The sequence below is a fragment of the Melopsittacus undulatus genome, chromosome 4 (genome assembly GCF_012275295.1).
Source record: "Melopsittacus undulatus isolate bMelUnd1 chromosome 4, bMelUnd1.mat.Z, whole genome shotgun sequence".
Classification (NCBI taxonomy): Eukaryota; Metazoa; Chordata; class Aves; order Psittaciformes; family Psittaculidae; genus Melopsittacus; species Melopsittacus undulatus.
The window spans coordinates 54,851,119-54,873,654 of NC_047530.1; the positions used below are offsets into that span (position 1 = coordinate 54,851,119).

At 42.2% G+C, this 22,536-nt stretch overlaps 1 protein-coding gene across 1 annotated transcript in view; it reads right to left on the bottom strand.

Annotated features, from left to right (window-relative positions):
• The window catches only part of TUB (TUB bipartite transcription factor), a 78,682-nt gene extending 69,071 nt beyond the window's left edge, over nt 1-9,611 (bottom strand). The window contains 5 exon segments of the mRNA XM_031052738.2: nt 9,011-9,159; nt 9,161-9,244; nt 9,246-9,336; nt 9,338-9,380; nt 9,383-9,611. Coding sequence (XP_030908598.2) covers nt 9,011-9,159; nt 9,161-9,244; nt 9,246-9,336; nt 9,338-9,380; nt 9,383-9,611 — 596 coding nt within the window.
• Nucleotides 9,612-22,536: the final 12,925 nt, after the last annotated feature.

Genomic DNA, 22,536 nt, shown 5'->3' on the forward strand with positions numbered 1-22,536 from the left:
TAATAAATTAAAAGTTACATCCACATTGTGAACTGTGCTATGATAGATACCCAGGTAGCTGTAAACATGCTAACACATATACTGGAAACAATTTAACTATGGTATTCCCTAATTCCTCACAGACTGAACTGCATTCCTCCTCAAAGGAGTAAATCACTCCTGCATTTTTGATGTGGTTGTACAGCTTTCAATACCTGTATCAGCTCATATGCAGCTCACCCAAGAGTCTCTCTACTGCACTGCAGTATGCAGCATGGACATACCACAGAGATCAAATACAGAAGGAAAGAATTTAACCAAGTCCACACCAAGCAAAGCAACATGTTTCTTTGTGTTTCCATCTGTTGTCAAGGCAAGAAACTCCGAGAGAAGGGCAATGAAACTGGTGAAGGGGCTGGATCACAAGTGTTACGAGGAATGACTGAGGGAACTGGGGTTGTTTAGTCTGGACAAGAGAAAGTTCACTGGGGACTTTATCACCCTCTACAGCTACCTGAAAGGAGGATGAAGCAAGGTGAGGGTTGGTCTCCCAAGCAACAAGTGATAGGACAAGAAGAAATGGCCTCAAGTTGCTCCACAGGAGATTTAGGCTGGATATCAAGAAAATTCTTTTCACTGAATGGGTTGTGAGGCACTGGAATAGGCTGCCCAGGGAAGTGGTTGAGTCACCATCCCTGGAGGTATTTAAAAGACCTCACATAGATGTGGCACTTAGTGGCATGGTTTAGTGATGAACTTGGCAGTGAGTCTTATGTTACAGTTTAATTTGGTGATCTTAAAGGTCTTTTCCAACCCTTTATCATTCTATGATTCTATGATTGCATAGATTTAATGATATGCAAAGTGCAGAGGCACCTGTACTCTGCCTTAAGGACAGGCAATAAAACAGTGCTAGTGTTATTCTACAGCAAGCACAAAATCTGTCTCTCAAACCGTGTCCTTCACTTTTTAAATCTGCAGCAACAGCCAGAGAACTGATTCAACATTCAGTAAAATGTTAAAAAAATACCTGGAAGAGTCAATTATCTAGGTCTGCCTCACTGATGAGAGACATCTTTAATATTATTTAACATTGCTCTACAGATGCTGTGTCCCAAAAGATGCATTTTTTACCCATATAACTAACTTAAAGTTTCAGGTAAGCATGTAACAGTTCACACAATCCCTAGGTCTGCAAAAGATTGTTAATGGAAATTCACATTCCTGGCTTGAGTCTTAGGATTTATATCTGCCAAAAATAGTAGGATGCATTCCAAGGTACTGTAAGTGTCTTAGTGTCTCAGTTTCCACTCAACCTGACCTGAGCAGTAAGTCCAAGTCATTGTCTGAACAAGTTATCTATTCTTTAATTTCTATAATATATCAAAGAATTTCCTCAAACTTACAGAAGTAAGAACTGCAACATGGTGCAACATACTATTTTGTCATTGCTGTTGCTGTAGACAAGTGAAAATGCTGCCACAATAGCATCGGGCAGCAATAACATGCTCTGGGAAAAACACAGACCAATTTTCCTTATGCTTCTTATTGCAACACAGGTACCATTAATGGAAATATCCATCCTTTAGCTTTTTATTTTGCTTTCAACCTGAGACCAACTGAAAGACAAACCTGTTTTGATCCCTTCCCCAAACATGGATGACATACTGATGTATCTGTATTTCACTTGCAGATACAGTTTCTAACTTAGTCATTACTTGAAGTTAATCAAGGAATTTCTTCATCTTGCAATTTCTCACCTGCAGGTAGTTAGAACTGTGATTACAATTAAAATTACCATTAAAAACTTCATGCTGTGGTTTCATTACCTGTGTCAAATGAGTTACATTAATTATGAATTATGATATTCACAAACTTGTCTTAACACACATCTCAACAGGAACCTTGAAGTTTCCACTGAAATCTGCAATCCAAGACTTAATTTTGGTAAACATCTAAGAACTCAAGCTAAAACTCCATGAAAGAATAACTCAGGCACTTGTATTGTCAGAGAGCAAGATAGGTATGTCACCCACAAACAAAGTGCGTTTGCACATTCATATTCATGTATCACAGACTGCTTGCCATTATTTGCTCTGCTAAAACATGAGCTCAGAGAATGTTGTGGAAGCAATCCAATTCCCTTTCAAGTCATTAGAAAGGCTTTTGTGGCACTTCTTTGCGACAGCTTCCTGCAAGAAACCACACACCTGTGTTGCAGAGGACAGTGTTAGATGCTACAGTATCCTTACCTCCAGGGAAGTAGTCTCATTACTACAAGGGTGATAGTCCGACTACACAGAACCAGCATCCAAGATCTGCAAAGTTCTTGTACCAGCAGAAGCAGTTACTATAATTTGCTGTATAAGGCCCTGCTGCATTTCCCCAAAGGAAGCGGTTTAAATTAGGTCACTTTTTCCCTTTAACAGTAAATAATATATAAATGCATAACCTCACAACTTAATCCAAAAGTATGGATGCTACTTCTTCTATAATCACTGAAAGGGAAAGCAAAAATATATTTTAGGTTCTTGTTAATGTAAAGGAAGAAAATATAAATACATCTAGTAAATTATTTAGTTACAAAGCAAACCGAGTATTTAAAGATCTTCCTAATGTCACAAAGCTACACAATGTAGACCTAAACAGAAATTACTCCACAGATGACCCACAGTACACCCACAGTTACTAAACAGGTATAAAGCAAAAAAGCTACATTACCATCAAGTATTAGAAGAAATGAGCTGGTGTAAAACAACTACATCAGGAAAAAAAAAAAGTTTAATTTTTTATCATGTATACCAAAATAATTACTCCAATCTTTCCACCTCCCACAGTTACCTTTGCACACTCAATACACCCTTCTCTGGGAGCACATTTCCTTATCTATTTAAAAACTATCCGTTTAATTCCCATTTTTTTAAGAACAGGATAGTCAAAAGATGCTGATGATCACATCTGTTAACAAAAATGAAAGGCAAAAGTGTGACAACAATCATCCTGATCTTTTTCACTTGTACCTTTCTTTTGTATTTATATTCTAAACTGAAAACTCTTCAGACTGAAGACTCTGTTGCTGTACACCTGCATACTATTAGCATTATACAATGGCAACAGAGCCCAGAGAGGTGTTACATTCTCAGCCTAGAGTCTTCAGAACTTGCAGGTATTATCCTGCCACTACGTAACATTAAAAGAGATTATAAAACTGTAAGAGAACAGTCCTTCTGTTGCCCACCATCCACATTTTCATTACACAGACTATGACCAAGAACGGGATCTCCTAATTCCAGTTACTGGCCTTCATATATGACAGTAACAAAAACTCCAGCAATGAGACAGAAAATAACCATTCACTTTAACATGCATGCTTAATCTTTTACCAATCTGTGCAAAAAAAAAAAAAATAAATAAAAATAAAAATCTCAATAATCTCAAAAAATAAATGTCAAAAAAATGGCAAAACTATTTTAGTAATCCAATGAGAAGCTGGATTTATGCAAAAGTTACAAACACTAAAATAAAAATAGCAAACATTTACAGAGAAGGCATCTTCATATAGCTGCTAAGGTAGAATTCTGTTTTCATGAAAATGAATTATGTAGAAAAGAGAAGAAAACAAACAAAAAAAGGACAAACAGCAAAAAGAAATCTGTTCAAAAAGAGAAAGAGCAGAAAAGCATGAATTAGGAAAGAAGTCATTAGTGTGAGGGAATGAGGAACAAGCAGGAAATGTGAAAAGAATCCAGCTCTCTACTATGTCAATTTTTAGTTACTAACAAAAAGAAACGCTGCTACTTGCATGTTTAAATGGATGGTGCTTTACGTAAATGTCCAAAAACACTCACACATAAGAGTCAAAACTGTCCAACTCCGGGAACTGCAAGAGATGACATAACATTTCATATCCACTTTCCAGCTGTGATCCAAATCTGGCACAGATGGCTTGTAAATGATCGTCATGCCAGAAACCTGAAAATGACTACTGCTATCACAAACCCACTGGCCTATTATGAAATAAATGACTTTTAGTCTCGATCAGGATGTTGATACTGCAAAAGTGGTTGGGGGCAAGAATACTCTAGGGCAGTTAGGGCAGCCATTTATCTATTGCAAGGCCCACAGTGCACCCTGCAAGAAGTGACAAAGACCCTTCAGCCCCTTACTTAAATCCACCCTTGGCACACTGCAAAGCACAGGATGACTAGGTTTTACTTCCAGCACTGAGAGTGATCCCCTTGAGCCTTGTCCCATTTCCATTTAAGCCAGTTCCCTACAACTTCCACAGGTCTCTATTTCCCTTGCTGGTAAAACTGAAGTGATACGTTATTTTCCTTGCCTTTCTTTTCCGCCTGGTTGACTTAGGCTATCAGCTTCAGGGTAGCAATTGCTCTGACAATGTGCTTGTACCGTTCCCTAACAATAATGCTGGGCAAAATAGGACTTTGATCTCAGCTGGAGTCTCTATGCACTACAGCAGTAGTGCCCTGTATAAGAGCGCAGACCCTCATTAAGGGAAAGCTCTAACTTAAATGTTTTAAAAGCACATGACTAGGCTAATTTTGTACATCGTAATAACCTGAGACAAGACAGCCTAATTTAGAGGAGACGCATGCTCTCTGTACCCTCTTCCTCAGAAAAAGCAGCTCTCATAAATTATCCATGCCATTCCCCACAGCAGGCAGCTGAGAGCGGGCCTGTCTGCACTGCAATGCACTGTCACAAACTGCACCTTGCAGCAGGGTGAGCACTCTACTGTCACTGTTACCTTCAAAATGTTGAGGCATAAAGGTAGATAATACCCCGATAACTCAAATAAATGCATAGAAGTGAGTGTGGGACACCCTTGGTCTTCAAGGCTGTTCCTGCTTCACAACTTCTTTACACATCACACTTTCTCAAATCTTACCTGGTCTAACTGCCATGATTCATGAATTTACAACACCCATGCACTCCACAATTTCCATGCAACTGTAATCCTTCACTTTGCAAGTAAATAACTAGTGACTCTTTATAGCTACAATATCTAAGCACAGCCTTAAAACTTCAGAGTAAATTCATGAAAGCTACAAAAATTGAGCATAATGAAAAATGTCACAAAATAAGGCATATTATTACCATCATCATGCACATATCAAGATATATTATGCCACTGCAAAATGCATGCTGTGTAATCTGCTTTATACAGAGCCCTTTGCACAAAGTGCCTGACTCCCTGCGGCACGGTTCATGGGGTCCTCTTGGGCTACAGCAGGTTTTTCCCCCACAAACCAAGTCTCAGTAGAATCTCAGAAGCTTTACAAAGAACTCTGGGGACTCGCAGCAAATTCATTTCTCTGTGGACTGCGCTTTTCAGCTGACAGTCTTCATATATTTCTCATTAAACAGGTGAGATTGTTTCATAAATGCTGCTTTTTAAGCTATAGTATTAAGATTTATTGTTAAAGAAACAAGTGAAAAAATAAGAAGTCATAATAATACATAATAATGGGGACTGGGACCTTACTGCGACTGATCTTTTTATCTTCGCAAGCAAGCATCATCTGACTATAGGTATGCAGTATGAGGAATGTGTTCACTTACTCCAGATAGATCAGCATAAAATAAAAATGAGTACAGTAATTTCAGAAATTCTATAAATTAAAGTGAGTTCAGGAAAAGGATAGGAAACAAAGTGTACTTCTGAAAAAAAAAAAACCCTGAATTCCTGTGAATCTGTAATGATTCCAAGATATTCCTGCTATTTTCTACTGGGAACTGCTGAAGAATACCAAAGGAAAACACTACTGTGCTTGAGAACTTAATTCCTCAGGAAGCTAGATCTTCCTTTTAAGTGCCATCAGGAACCAACTTAAGGGCTGGGGGCAGCTACATGAACTGCAACTGACTTTTTACTTTAGTCTAAACTATTTTGATTCTTAAAAATAAAGGACAGAAATATTGTTAAAAATGGATTAAGCTTCAAGAATAATTCCTAGCTCATTTTATTTGGTGTGTAGGCTTGTATAAGTGCTTACTCATATATTTGACTTTCTATCTATGCAGTTTCATGAAAATAAATGTCCTATAATTCTTTCTAAAATTTTTTAGAAATAGTTTTTATATATTTATATTTCATAACATTAGTGAACTCAAATCCCCTCACCCTATGATTACTAGTGTTTCAAAAGCAGAACATATAAGAGAAGACATTAAGAGCAAAATGCCAAAATTGCAAACTCACAAATTGTATGAATCTTTTATCCATCTCATTATAAAAAGCTAGCACTGACACTGAAAGAATTGCCTTCTATTTTTTGTTAATTCACCCAAAACATTCTCAGCATCTTAAAAGCTGAAGTATAATCTAGGTTGGACAGAGCCATGGTTTAGTGGGAGGTGTCCCTGCCTATTACAGGGGGGTTGGAACTAGATGATCTCCCAGCCCTACCTATTCTATGATTCTATGATTTTGTGAGCTTTGGACATGCAGGTGGATTGCTTAATGAGTTGTGCACAACACATGCAGAACCCATTCCCTCTGGCACATTTCACTTGTAAAAAAAATATGACATTCTACTGAAGAAAAAATCCCCCACTTTTCTGCTTGAATTCATTCAGGTACACAGCTGCATGTACAATCGATTGCCAGGAGGAACAATACAGGTTTGAGTCCTGCTACCATTTTAAACTCCGTGTCAAAGTTGAAACAGCTTTGCCAAGCTCAGAGAAGGGCTCACAGTATTTTCGACCATACTCTATGTACATCAGTGAGGCTCAGGCTATGTCACATACGTCTGTACAGACTTCAGCATGCCCAAGAGCCTGTGCCCTGTCCCCCACACTAGCAGCAGTGACATTGTTAGCTGTCACATGCCACCCAGGACATATAGAAGGTGGAAGAGAAGACGAAATATCCCGAGGGGTGCACATGAGGCCTCTCCCTCTCCTAGTGTGTTTCACTCCTACAAAACGGTTCTCTGACCTAATTTGCTAATGCAGTGTTTTCATGTGGAATCTCAGCCACATGTCCACTCAGAAACTATTGCTTTCTGGGTAAGCATGCTTACGAGATCCTGGGGGATGCTTTAAACAAGCAAGTTCCATGAGATTTGCAATGCTATCTGCTAACTCAGGAAGTAGCTCTGAAGAATTAAAATAGTGAACTTCTTGAGGGAACTCTATTTTAGAAGCCTAGACAAAGACTTTCAGTGCAGAAGCCTTTTGGTCTGGAGCAGTCCTCAGCAATTCGATATGGTTAACATTCAGTAATAACATATTATAAAAGATACAAGCATTATCAGATCTGTGTTTCTCTGAAAATCTACTGTTTTGCCTCCCTTTGCTTATCTGAGCTGCACTAAGCAGGAACTGAAGAGATGTTTTATTTCCTTCTTCAAGGCCACGGCTACAAAACTGCTCAGCAAACTTTTGCCACTGTCCTCTGCAGAGCCTCATGGACAGCAGAACAGAGGAACAGTTCCTCTGCTGCTGGGAAGAGCCACGAACAGCTGTTCCTGTGGTATTTTTGCTGTTATTACAAGGCTTCAAAATTGCATCAGAATGCATCCGCTACTCATTTTTAAAGCTTATTGCCAATTTGTTAACATCTTATAAAGCACATGGTCTGAAGGAGCTGTTGGACAGAGCCGCAATATTCTCAGGTTCATTGCAAGCAATTTCTTTCTTTCTGATTCTCCTATTGATTAGAACTATCAATCACGCACACAGATTGAAGCGGCAGACTTCCACTTGTGCCTCTATCAGGTCGGGTTTTTTTCTCTGTATTAAGGAGTGATTTATTTGTGTTTATGTTGCACTTATTGTGGCATATGGTGGCTATAAATACTGTCATTTAGAGCAGGGCAAACTGCAACTGGCCTGTTTAAATATCTAAAGCACACTCTGGAAATATTTTTTATTTCAGGAGTGTTTACAAAATAAAACAAGAAAAATGTTACTGTATCTACGTTATGTTACTATATACGTTACTGTATCTACCTGGTCTTATTTACAACCAAACAAATGAAACAAACACGCTTGCTGCCTATCCAGAACACATTTTTAAACGCCCGTGATTTCTTTCTGCCATGATTCAGTTTGGAAAAGATACTTTCATGAAGATTAAGAAGACACAGAACCCTAATGCCACTCCGAAAAGCGAATGAAGAACTGGGTTTATTCCTGCTCCGGAGCCCAGCCCAGCCCGCCCGGAGCTCGACCTGCTTTGGCTGCTTCCCCCCTGCACCGGCGACCCAGAAAAGCACTGTTCTCATCTCCCAGCAGCAAACGCTCTCTCTCCGGAGCCAGACGCTGGTGTAGACACGGAAGGGCACTGAGGAGCCGCTCCAGCACCGCCCGTACCGCCGCACGTCCCGGGGCCGGCTCCGCTCCCTGCCGCCGCTGACGCACGGGGCTCCCCGGCAGCAACAGCCGCCGCGCGGCGGCTCCCGTAGCTTATGGCAACGGCGGAGCCAATGGCAGCCGGCCGCCGGGCGCTGCCATGGCGATCCCGTTCCTCGCCATGACGGCACCGACGGCCCCGGGCGCTCCGCTCCGCTGCCCGGGCCGCCCTGCGCAGCTCCGCTCTCGGTGGTGCGCAGCACAACGCGCAGCGGGCGCGCTGCCGGCAGCGCACGGCGGGGCCGGGGGCTCCGCAGCAGAGGGGCGACGGCCGTCACCGACGGTGCAGGGCTCCTGCCCGGCCCCCCAGGGACGGGGTCACCACTGGCGGAAGCACGGAGGAGAGCAATGCCTCTCTCCGGGGGCCCGACAGCTCTCCCCAGAAACTACCGCTTTAACTTCGCGGAGCGGGACCGCCCGAAGTTGGGAGCCGAGACCGGGGCCCCTCCGACAGCAGCCGCCAGCCGGCAGGCATGGGGCTGGCCCGAGGCTCGCTCCTCAGCGCCAAGGCACGGTCCGGACCCTCTGCTCCGCCGCCGGTTGGGTTCCGGCGGCCATCCCCCGAAGCCGCCGGGGGGTATTGACTCCGATCCAGGAGCAGCTCCGGTCCCTCCGGCCGCGCTCACAGCCTGGCGGGGGTCCCCCCTACCTGTAAGGGATCCAGTCCGCCTGATGCCTTGAAGTCATCTCTCCGCGGCGACGCTGCCCGGAGCCGAGGAGGGGGACGCGGCCGCTGCTGCCCGAGTCGGAACCCGCCACGGCGCGGGCAGCATCCTCCGTCCGGGGCGGGGGCGGACGGCGCACCGGTTATCCCGGCAGCGGCCGCAGAAACATCCCCCCGGGGAGGGCTCCCAGCTGCGGGCCGGGCTGCATGGGGAGGGGGGCGGCCGGGGGCAGCGGGAGGCGGCTCCAAGCCCTTCCTCCCTGCCCGGAGCGGCGGCTGGGTCGGGCGCCGGAGTTGCGAAGGGGGGGCCGGGAGGGGGCGGAGGAAGGGCCAGCGGCGGGCAGGGAAAGGCAGGGCAGCAGCGCTCGGCCCCGCTGCCGCTACCCGCCCGCCCCCCCGCTGCTGCTGCCGCCGCCGCCGCGCTGAGACATCGCCCGGGCGAGGCGGGCCTGGCCGAGCCGAGCTGAGCCGAGCCGAGCCGAGCCGAGCCGAGCCCAGCCGAGCCGGCCCCCGCGCCGGGCCCGCCCCTGCCCGTCAGCCGCGCCGCCACTGACTCACGGCCGGCGCCTGCCCCAGCACTGGGCATGTGCGGGGCGTCCCCCCCGCGCCGGTAGCGGACGGGTGCTGAGGGGGAGCGGGCGTGGGGCTGTGGCAGGCGGTGGAAAAGGTGCGAGGAGAGCGCATCCTGCAGCCAGGCGCTCCCCGGCAGCCCTGCCGGCAAAGGCTGTTCAGCAGCTCGGCCCAAAATGGCTGAGGAGCCACGGCCTGGGGTCTGCGTGTGAAAGCGCTTAGGGGAAAACCGGTGATTGCTGTTCGCTGGTGCCGGGCGGGCACCTCGCAGGTGATGCAGAGCCGCAGGGACATGGTGTCTGCCGCCCACCTCAGCTGGGACCAGCACGGCTGTGAGCACCGGCAGCGTTCTTGGGGTAAACCGTGGTGGGAGGCTGGGGCTGGATGCACGGAGCACGGTCACGGCTCCCCGAGACCCCCGCCTGTCGCTGCACCAGTGTCCTACAGGCTGTCAGACCAGCTCTGCTCCAGCCCTACAGCCAGAGCAGAAGTAAAGCCCATTTAAACTGGTGTAAATCCTCCTCGTCCCCTTAGTCTGTGTCAGACTATACGTTTACAGAACCAACTCCTGACTTTGTGGAGAAAACTATCTGAAGAAAGAAGGAATTAGTGAAAGATGAAGATGGATGAAATCTATAATCTGTTTGAATAACGGCAAAACTCAGAAGTTTTGTTGCAGGTAACATGTACTGTGTGGAGATAGCTAAAGACTTTTATGAGTTAGCTGAAGTCACCTTTTCACACAGAACAGGCGTGGTGGGATAAACCACCAAAGAGTTAAGTGTGGCCACCTTTTGTGCCCTGAAGAGGCTAAAACAGAGAAGCTAAGATGGAAAGGGACACCCAAGTGAGAAAGACATGAAGCTGTGACCTATGAAGCCATCACCAATTTGCAACATTAGTCTTCATGGGATGAATTCAGGTGGAAGAAGGGTATGGCACAGATTATCCCATTGCAAGAATTAGAGGGAAAGATGACCTTCATTCCAGTCAGGCACAATCTGGAACTGTAAACCAGAAAGCAGGCTTCACCACGTCGTGGCAGTGGTAGTAGCGTCAGGAGGCAGCTGCAGGAGAGATCCCATCTCCTGCCACTAAGATGAGTACTTTGTAAACATACCTTTTTAGAGGCTTCTGTAGAAAAGAAGGATGAAAACTAGAAGAGTTTTGTGTCATTGGGAATCAAAAGCTCTCAAAGGTGATGATTAGAATATCTATTTTCAAAGAGCTGTAAGTGTAAAGTCTGATAGATGAACTAATATGAACACATCAAAAAGATCCCTCTGAGCCTTTAAAGGATATGAAATATGGAAATGCTTCACTGTCATTTAAACAGCCCAAGACCATGTTTCTATTAACAAATGCAAAGGATATGGGGTTTGCTAGATGCTTAAAATGGGATATTGTCAGGGTGTATTGCAAGATGGGATTGTGCAGAGCACAACGTAAATCAGGGAGAGCTGACACGAAGGAGAAGAAAGATCAGGAAAATTGCATGGGGAGAATGGAAAAACAATTCACCAATAGGGTTTATTTATGCTTCCAACCATGTTCCTCATCCTCCTCCACCCTGATTCTCCCTTATCCCTTTACCATCTTGGGTGGCTTGTTTTTACACTGCTTCACTCCCCAGCTTTAGTTCTTACTCACTGACAGTGCTCTGCCCCCAGTTTAGAAGCCAGTGAGCTGAGCAGAAAGGTGAATCTCAGCCCTCTAAAGCTGGCAGTGTTATGGGCAGGGCTACTGCATCTCTCTAACTCAGAGCAAGATCCCAATTCATCAGTCTCCTATGGATGTCACTGCTTTGTTTACATGGAACACAGAACTAACTCTGAATGACAAGGCAAGAATTTCAAGACAATCTTTGCTGGGTGGGTGACTAAGGTGTTCATTTTGCTGTGTAACAAGCCTCAAGATTGCCTGTGAGGTACAGGTCTGCTCACTGACATTGCTAATAATTTTCAACAGCTCAGGGAAGTCCTGGTTTTTGCAGGCGTCAGTTTCCCCAAGCACTTCTACAACAAAAACAGGGAAAAAATACCAGGATGGGATAAGTAAACCTTACACACAATGATGATTTCTAAGTGCTATCTGTAAAGAGAATTGTACTTTTCAAAAGCCATATTTAATTAGTTTCAGATACCAGCCTGATGGGCAAGGTAGCCTGTTAGGAAAACAGTGCTTTAAAGGTTCAGCTATGGATACATGAAACAGATGCAAACCTAGCTCTTCCATTGCCAGATATGTCTCACCGAGTACCATCTTCCTCTATGTACAGTGTGCTACCTTTCCAGTTATTCCTATTTTGTCCTCTGTGTAAAGGAAGTGTCCTACTAATTCATTTTTTGATTGAGATGATGAATAATACAACACAACTATATCTAACAGCTGAAAACACCTGCATTTGCAACTGAAAGCCTCCTGGCAATCTGGGTAGAGAGCAAGACATCAAAGCACTCTGTTGAAAGGGAGTTGGGAGAACCTAAGCAAGCAGTAAAATAAGAAACTGATGTTAGCTCTTTCCTAAATGTACAGATTAATAACTTTTTAAAGTCTAATTTTCCCATGTTGGGGTAATTAATTCCTTGTAATTTAGCCCATGAAAGAAAAAAAATAATCAAGTAGTAAATCTATATACTGAACTGAAAAAGTGCACAGTGTATCTTTTATAGAGAGATTTTTATCTCTCTATATTCCTGCTGCTCCTCTTTCTAGAGCCACTGTTGCTTCTGCACTGAGCACAGCAATCGTCAAACCTTGTGTGCTACCTGTGGGAAGGTCTGCATGTTGTGTGGTTTAAAAGGTTTCCTACCCCTCACAGCTGCTATAGTAGGCTCAGGATATCTATTCAATTAAATTCCTGTCTCATTTGCCTTCTGAGCAGACCTGAAAAAAAAAGGCTGATTTTAGAAAAAGGAGAAGTACAGTAATGCATGTCATAGATTTTCTGATTTGCAGAGCCATGCTGGTTTTATGCTGTGGTATAACACATCCTAACTCACAGTTCCTAATCCCTTCATAAGGCATCCACCAAGAGACTAACTTGATCTTTACTTTTTAGGTCATTTAAAAGGGCAAAAGCTGGCAGTCTCTGAATCAGCTCAAACACAGTGCAGAAAACACTTCTGTTCAGCATTTTTCATCTTACAATAGCACTATCAGGACAGATTTGGCAGAAACATGTAAAGATTCTGGGTTTTCCTTTACTGGCTTGGACATTTCTAATTTTAAGCTCCAAATAACAAGGAACAGGGATGTGTTTGTGCTGGCATAACTACAGAAGTGGTTGAGTTTAGATTTTTCCATTCCAATGTATCTAAAATCAAGCTATCATATTTGAAGTAAGACCATGCCAAATAAAACTTGTCTGCAGTCATTATAAACCTAGAGTTCCTGACAAAGTTCATGAACCTTTTTGTGTATAAAGCTCAGATCAGTTGTGAGCGTATCTAGGATATTTTGTTTGTTTGTTTGAAAATCAAACTGCAGCTAACCAAGACCAGATGCAAATGCTGAGGGTTTGTATAATGACCTGAAATTCAGCAAGTTCAGTGGATTTCTTCCCAAGCAGCGAGTTCTGGAATCTGCTGAAACAAATTCAGAATAAACTCCAGGGATGACAATAAGGGCATTAAAACTTTCACACACCAAAATGAAGAAAAGGCTTACAAAAAGCCAAATAAAATCAAAGCCTCGAATGGTAGTTTTCTCCATAAACACTTCAGTAATACCAAAGACATGATAGAGGTAATCCTGCTCATTGTTGTGGACTTCGGATGAGATTTATGCCAAGTCCACTGTCATTGTGCCTTCAACAGAAAGAAGCCCAGGTTAAATCTTGTTTCCCAGTAAGAAAAAAAGGTATTAATTTTGATATCCCAATTTCAACTGTAACAAGAAAGTTTTGTGGCAAAGGTGAAGAATTTGGAGATGAAACTCTGGGGAGGAGACAAATTGGTATATGAAACATTTATTGCAGCCTTTACATGTTAGATCCTCTCCATCTCTCCATGAAAGCTTTCTTTCCCTTGTTGTATTTCATCTATTTTCATTCCAATAACTACATTTCCGTTTCTTTATTGTGAGGCTGTGGAGCATAAATACTGATGGGAAACACACTTAAATAAAATCTATTCTGCAATAACAGGATAGAGCTCCCTTGCCACCCAGAGTGATTTTTCAATTTAGTCACTTCAGTTTAAACTTGCCTAGCTCCGCTGAGATCCTGTCTGATATCAGGTTTTGAGCAAATAATATCAAGCTGACACCTACATGTACATATTCCTGTAAAGTTGAAAGTTGTTAAGCTGACTTTCCAGTGCTAGAAACCAAACCTTCTACACCACTGTCCTGGTTTTTGCCACATGCTTTCAACAGCAGCTAAGTAAGTTTTTAGTTCAATGAGATAGCAGATGCTGTAACAACACTTAGCATCTCTCAGAATCTTGCACTGAATATATCCAATGTTCTGGCTCTCCCTTATAGGTTAATAAAGTGTATTACTAAGGTGGCGACACAGTCTTGCACAGAGACAGACTAACCTACATGACTGCTGTACATAAAGTCACACAAACTTGAGTAGGAAACTGGTATAATTGTAATTAGAGCTCTTGTCATCTTTGGAATTCCTGACCCATGGATCACTCATCTAAACCCAGTGGGTCCACTAGAAGTGGATTCTGCTATACATTGCCTTCAGACTCTCTTTTTTATTGCCCTTTAACATTTTTTCCATATGATGATACCTAAAATGATGGCTCATGAAGAATGAATTTTCCTATGATAGTGCTTAAATACAAAATTGGATAATTCTATCCCATTTCAGCATGCTATTTCACATAGGTTTTGCTTTTAAAGGTTTCTTTCCCTTTGAAGGTCATTACTAAATGAAATTTTACACAGGAATTTTGCTCCTGTCTTTTGCATGGGTGCTTTTTGAGCTTTCCTAAACCATTCACACTATTTACATGTCACTCAAGGCAGTTAGAATACCAAATAAAGAAAAGACATATTTTCAGAAAGACTCCCCTGCTCAAAGTACGTCTCCCTCCTATAAGACAGGTCTAAAGTCCTAGTAAAGCAAATGCCAGTTTACTGCCCATGAAAATTAGAAGTCACATTTCACTTGTTTTTTCCCTTCTAAACTCAAGAGTAGTTTTCAGTTCTGACTTCTTCTTTTTTTCTTTTTTTTTTCTTATTTTTTTTTCCTCATGGAATCAGGGCGTGGATGACAGTGGAATGCATTTGTCTCCAGCCCCTCTGCCTAGAGCCACACCAGATTTCTCAGAGCTGCTCAGGCAAGTTTTTATTATCTCCAAGAAAGGAGACTCTGGAACCTCTCTGGGCAGCCCGGGCTGCTGTTTCATAGAATCATAGAATCACAGAATGGTTTGGGTTGGAAGGAACCTTAAAGCTTATCCAGTTCAAAGCTCCTGCCATGGGCAGGGACACCTTCTCCTAGACCAGGTTGCTCCAAGCCCCATCCAACCTGGCCTTGAACACTGCCAGGGATGGGGCAGCCACAGCTTCTCTGGGCAACCTGTGCAGTGCCTCAGCACCCTCATACGGAAGAATTTTGTTCCTAATACATAACCTAAGTCGGCTCTCATGTCAATTTAAAGCCACACTCCTTGTCTTATCCTTAAATGCCCCTGTAAAAAGTCCTTCTCCAGATTTCTTGTAGGTCCCTTTTAAGTACTGAAAGACAGTTACAAGGATTCCCCTTATCATCCAGCCTTCTCATCTCCAGGCTGAACAAAACCAGCTCTCTCAGCCTGTCTTCATAGCAGAGGTGCTCCAGCCCTCTGATCATCTTCTTGACCCACTAAAGCAGGTCCACATCCATCTTGTGTTGAGAGCCCCAGAGATGGAGGCAGTACTCCAGGTGGGGTCTTAAGAAAGCAGAATAGAAGGCAAGAATCACCTCCCTCGACCTGCTGGTCGCACTCTTTTTGATGCTGCCCAGCATCAAAGCCCAGTTGGCTTCCTGGGCTGCAAGCCAGGGTTTGACAAGCCTCACTATCAAAAAGTATTGTCTTATGTCTAAATGGAATTTCCTGTATTTCGATTTGTACCTGTTATTTTATTCCTCTGAGCTAAGATGCATAATTTTGCCCTCAACCAGCAAGAGTGGAACACATTGCATTTTGTTTTGTTCTCATGGCAAGTCCAGAGCACTGTGGGGTGTCTTTTCAGGATAAAAGCAAGCTCTTCCAGCTCAAAGGGAAGGGCCAAGCTGAAATTCTCATAAGCTGTTACCAAACAGTAGCATGTCTCAACCTGCTGAAAGGATGAACCCTAAACTTTCTTCATATTAAAGAGTCTTTCCTTTGCAGCATGTTGAATAGGCAACTGTATTCAACACTGCAAAACCTCATAATTAATCTGAAGCTAAGTACATCCTACATAACTGTTCTGTAAAAGCACGCATAGACAATTCTTCCAGATAATGTAAATAAACAAAAACAATCAAAAAAAGCCATTGAAATTATAAATCTAAACCTGTCTGCCCCAGCTGAGAATACAGTTTTAAATGTTGATATTTAGCTATTGCAGAGTTAAGCAATAAACCAAACAAAATCCCCTCTACTATCAGAGATATCACCAACTCATAGAATCACAGAATAGTTAGGATTGGAAAGGACCTCAAGATCATCTAGTTCCTACCCCCCCTGCCATGGGCAGGGACAACCCACACTAAACCATATCACCCAAGGCTTCATCCAACCTGGTCTTGAACACTGCCACATGGATGCTTCGAACGCAAACAGGACTTATCTGTTCTTAAAAGCTTTTAGCTTCACCTGACAATGAGCCAGAAAATTTAAATACTCCCAGCAGAACGTGTAAGTTGAATCAGAACTATTTTGCTATAGGTGTTCACATGGAACAGCATAATGACCTTCTCATTTTGTACCCTCTAGATTTCTTCTTCTATCAAACATGATTACTCAAAGAAGTCAGTTTGTTGGGGCTTTTGGGGTTTTTTTTTGTTTGTTTGTTTTCTAAAGTCACAAGTTTTGGAAGAATTAAATTCCATTACACTTGAGCACAGAGTTCCAATCAAACTAAAATGAGGTTGAGTTCTGTGTACAAGGAAAAAAGATTGAAATGGGTTTTTTTTCTGCAGTCAAAGCACCTAGGAAAATGGGAAAATAGCTTTAGAATAGCTTAGCATTTTTATAACTAGAAAACATCTACAAAGTCTTCAGATGACATTTAGGATTAAATAGCATGAAGTTATTACTTTAATTTGCTTGCTTTAAAGTGGTCTAGCTAGTAAAACTTTCCAAAAGGAGCAGGAATAGGTATTTGAATTACTGCTTTTCTGCTCTCTTTCCAATAGAATGGGTTAAATATATTTGAGTTTGCAATAGAAACACCTGAGATTTTTTTTCCAGAATTTATGCGATTTACTAGCTTGGCTTACTGTAAACCCTCTGCACTTCTGGCCAATATATGACACTATTCATAATATGACTGCTTTACATCAGCTTTGTAATGCAGTAAAATGCCATAGTCACATTAGAGATGATAAACTGAGGCAAGAGCTTGATTACTTAGTGTGCCTGCAGCTATACAGAAAGTCTCTGGATACACTCGGAATTGATCAGTTGATCGTCACTGAAACATCCATCAACAGTGCATGCAAATTATATTCTTGGTATCATGAGCCAAGCGCTTTCTGAGTCCTCTCTATTTTGCCAGTACAAGGACAGGATGAGAGTGCACTGCTTACTCAGTGTTTCCCTGAATTACAATCTAATGCAACTGGTAATAATTTCAAACACACAGATACACTACATTAACCTAAACATCTGGCTGAGAATTTCTGTTTGCAAAAGCTGTTAATGGTACTGATTTCACCACACTATTTTTTCACTTTACTTCAATAGATGGCTGAAGCTGTGGCCAGATAGTTCAGCATAAGCTAAACATGAGACTCTATGTTCAATAAGCTTCTCAAGCCTAAAGAGATTTTCTGTTGTCATGTTTTAGAATATTCTTTTTAAATGTTTTAGCTCACTATCTGCCAGGTTCTCAGTGATTTGGTAGTCAGAGGTTAAGGTAGCTGCAGGGCAGCTCCCAGCTTCTACTGGAGAATCATAGGTGAATTCCAGGGCAGTTTCTTTTTGACCAGTGAAGATTCCCCCTGTGGGCACCTGGATGCTCCCTGCCTACTGCCTGGGGATTTCTGGGCACTCATTGTGCAGCCCAGCACCCACCTCCAGCACACCTTCCCAGCTACACCTCACATCCCCCTTGGCAGGACACTCACTGGCAGAGGCCCCCAGGCACCCCAGATGGTCCTATCTGACTGCACGTTTGCCAGCCCCTCTGACAGGCAACACCTGGAGGGTTTGGCATGGAGCAAGTAAGATTCCACCACTTCAGCACCTGCATCAAGCCGGACCCTGCCCTGCTGCGGTCCTCAGCACAGCAGTTTCCATTCAGAGAGGGAGAGCCCAATGCTGAACTCTTAACAGTTCTTTTGCCAGAACTGTATCAGCTGCATCTGGCAGACCGTGAGCCCATTTTCCTCATTAACTTCATCAGTCTTTGAACAAAGTCCTCTCACCAGCAAGCACAAATCACAGCAGTTCTGTTTGTTATTTTTCTGTAAAAATGTTGGAGGAACTGTTGTTTGCAAAATATATTTCCTGGCAGCCGAGCAAGAAAATAAGCTCTTAAAATTTCCCTTGCAGACATAAAATGATAAGTATTTAAACACCAATTAATTACTAAGCAAAACATGTACTCATACCTTCAAAGAACACTGTAAAGAAAACACAAAGGATGCATTAAAATAAGGCTTCCACTTAAAAAATTAAATTATTCAAAGAGATTTTTCTTGCATAGCATAAGGTAAAGTAATATTCCTTATGTAATTTTGGGATGAGAATTAAAAACAAAGGAAAATTAATCAAATAGTTTACCTCTCTATAGTAAATATTGTATAAAAATTACACAGATACAAAGTTCTCGGAGCCTTTTGTGGATTTTCATAGAGCAAGATGACTGTATGAATTATACCTTCTTTTTCTTCACTTTGCTTTGCGTAAACCAGTCTTCTCTTTTTGGCCTCTTGGACCCTTTTCAGACATTTACTTTTTGCTAAATTACTATTGGTAGATACATCTGGATGTTCTCTCTAATATGCAACTCACAAACTCCTATTTTGACTCCTTGAGGTTTCTTTGCACCTCCTTATCAGTGACAGATCCATATTCTTCTAAAACAAATTCTGCTGCACCTTCCTTGCATTGATGTCACATTTTCCCCCTCTATCCTTCCAGCTGCATGGTCAGCTGGGTTCATGTACTTGGTTCACTCACAAACACAGCTATTCAGTTCTGGATCACAACCTCCCTTCGGGAGCAGCAAGTTATAAAGACAAACTGAGAGCAGGGATAATTCCAGATTCATGCCAAATATATTACTTATGGATAAATGAAAAGGAGAGTGGCATAACACAGCGTTCATTCAGTGCAGATACAGTACATGCTATGAAGAAAATAAAACCAGGGAGATAACCTGAACTGGTAAAAGATGTGATGCATTCACTTAAAATATGTAAGTATTTCTGTGGAAGCTTGGATTTAGTGAAGATCTGGGAAGAGGAAAAAAATAAGGGATGTAAGACAACTCCAGATGTCAGAGCCTGTTACTGCCTTGCTGCTACCACACATCATTCCATTCCTGCATGAATGATGTGGCCGTGTCTCAGTTTACCTTTCTTCCTTTCACAGCTCTGTCTCCTTTTCTTGAGTTTAAAGAGTCTTATGAAGATTCTTCAGGAAAGATCAAGGTTCAGATCTTCAGGAAGGGATTTTTACTGTCTATTGCAATGTTGCCCCCCACCTGCCTCTGGACAGCACAGTTAATCTCTAAGGATCAGCACGATTTGACTTAAAGATAAGCTTCAAGAGCTGGGAGGAAAAGGGCATTACAAAATGGGAATAGAGGTTAAGAAAAGAAATTACCAGATTTTCTGTGTTTACTGAAAGTCTGTTCTAAAACCACTTTTCCCAGAGAATACTAGTATGTTCAGATATGTTCTATATGTATATAATATACGTACATGTTGTAGCTTTAGCAGCCATAATGGAGCAATTGTGCCTGCTGAATATTTGGCACAGACTTTTTGCTGCTGTACCTGCTGTGTGACTCTGCTCCCTCTCACAGAGGATGAGCCATAACGATGCCCTTGAGAATCCACCCTGCAAAAAGCACTGCCACTTCCTTGAGAACTGCGGAACAGTTTTCTCATTCTGACATGTGCTATTTATTGATCCTTGTCTACACTGTCTCCCCTTACACGGGGAAAGTGGTAATGTAGCAGCCTATTTACAACTGATGCTATATGTTACTGTAGCACGAGACAAGTGTTGAGGCACACTGACTCCAAGACCTGGAGAAATTTCCTGATGTGCCTTTCAGCGTGTTTTACAATTTAACTCTCAAGCAGACCAAGTTAACCTTCCTTTATACAGAAATGTCAAAGCAAAACTGAGGCTCAGTGAAGGAAATTAAGTCAAGGAGAAACATAAAAACCTCAGCCAATGCAGAGAACACTGAAAAGGTTCACTCAGGGGTAACAGGCAAATTGATGTGAAAAAGGAGAGAACAAAACTGAAGGGAAAAAGTATATCAAAAATAAACCCGGAGAACAGGAGACTCAGATCTAGGAGATAGTTGGAGTTAATGTATAAAATACAGTCAGAGAAACTCACAGAAAAGTTCAAAATATCAGCCAGCTGAGGAAGGAAAAAACCCAAAACAACAAACAACCCTACAACAATGACAAGCTCCCCAAAATATCACATTCTGTAATGGGATATTGGAGTAAGCTGGTCAATGAGAAATGAATCACAGATGAAATACACAAAGGTATGCAGCACCTGGAGCACTACAGAAGCAGATGGTGGCTGATACTTTTTTTCTGCTTCCAACTTCTTACTGCTTGATGTCAATGGATTGTGTTGCACGAAACAGGCCAGCCATACAGTAAATGAGCAATGCTTGAAAGGAGACATACTGTACGTTTTTCTGAAAGGCAGAGTTGACTTAAAATCCTTTCTTAAAAACAAATTGGTCTGTAGAAAAATATATTGTGGTTCTACCTTCTGAAAGTACTCATCCTCACAGAGCGCTGTTCTGGAGATTGCGTGTTTCCCTGCTGTTTGCCTTAACTATCCAATAATAGTTGAAGAGTTCTTGGTTTTCCCTATATGACTCACTTTATACACAGACACTTCAACTGACCTGGATGTATTATTACACTGAGATAAGCTATTGTAGAATAGTCCGTGGCTCAGATACAAATTATGTTCTGGAAGGAAATGATTGGCAATAAATTGACATTTCCAGAAGTCTGTTGGGATTGGTGGAAGTATTTATTCACATTTATTTTATAGTCAGCCTAATATGATCAAGGTAGGGATTCTGAGAGGAGGAAAACACAATTATACTAGCCAGCCTAAAGATGCATTATACCATGCTGTCCTAATGTCAATAAATGCCAGCTTTCCTTGAAACAATTTTTAATTATTTGCAATTAAATCTGACTCTGGATAAAGAAAATTGTTCATTAATTCAAATATTCGGAAGAATCAGAATCCTTTAAAATTAAACATTTGACTTAACTGTAAATCAGAAAAGAATACTGGCAAATCTTTAGGTTTTCATATCGGTATCCTACTTAACAAAGTGTCACTATCCACCAGAGAAACTTTAGGGTGGCATTAAAATAGAGGGTGCCCCTATGGATATTGCCCCTACTCTGAAATAAGTCTATTTCCTTCCTTCAGTATAGCAGTTGTAAAAATATCAAGTAGGATGAGTAGTCCTCCCTGCTTACATGACACAGGCACACATTGGCCAAACATAAAATGTAGACTTTGAGCTCTTTGAACACCTACCGATCTACTATCTGTGTCACTGTATATAAACAGTTTTCATTCCCCACTGACATGAAATGAATTCTAACCAGGTACAAGGGGAAGTGCACCTCTATCGCAATTGCAATCTCAAGAGCAGTACTGATTAAATATATCTATCTTGAAAAATGTAAGGTTTACAGCATCACAAATGTATTTCCAGAGATGCTTGAGTTATATTTCCTATCTTGTGATCAGCTACATCCCCGAAGCAATCTATCAACCCTTTATTTAAAAGAAAATGTTCATGAACAAAGGTAGTGCTATGAACACCTGTAGCCCCTGAAGAACAAGAGACAAAGGGCATCAAAAGAGCAGCAAACTAGGAAAAAGCAAGGTAAGATCACATGAGACTGAATTTTCAGCTGAGTGAGATTCTCAGTCCAGGGCCTGATTACTTGATTTTGAACAACTCACTTCACCCTTAGGTCTCTCTTCCCTTATGGGATGTTTATAGTGTAAACATGCAAGGCAACCAGAGTGTGATTCAGGACAGCTCCCAGGTGTATTTGTCTGCCCCAGCAATACCACCATCTGGATGAGGAGCTCTAACAAAAAACAAAACAAAACAAAAAACAAACAACAAGAGAAACATGGAAAAATGTTCTGAATCAGTTTACACTGAGCTGAACTTGTAAGCCATCATCATTTAATTAAGTTAAAATCCGCAGGGTTTTAAGAAGGCCAGGTCACTGAAGTGAGCACTTGGTCTTGAGGTACTAAACATACTATTCCCCATCACAGGAACATTTCTTACTTAACCAGCCAGTCCTCCTGGGCATGAGGAATTTCTATCGCTGCTTCGTAATAAGGATCTTCTGCAGAGAGGTTTAAGTAAACAGAGAACAGAGGTCTAATCCAAAGTTTTATGCCCTAAATGAGAGTAAGTTAAACCAACTTAGACTGCACTCTGAGATGGAAGAATGAAACTTGTTTCATTAAACCAAAGGGAATGCAGTAGTTTTAATCATATCCCCAAAGAACAGCCAAGCTGCTGACTGT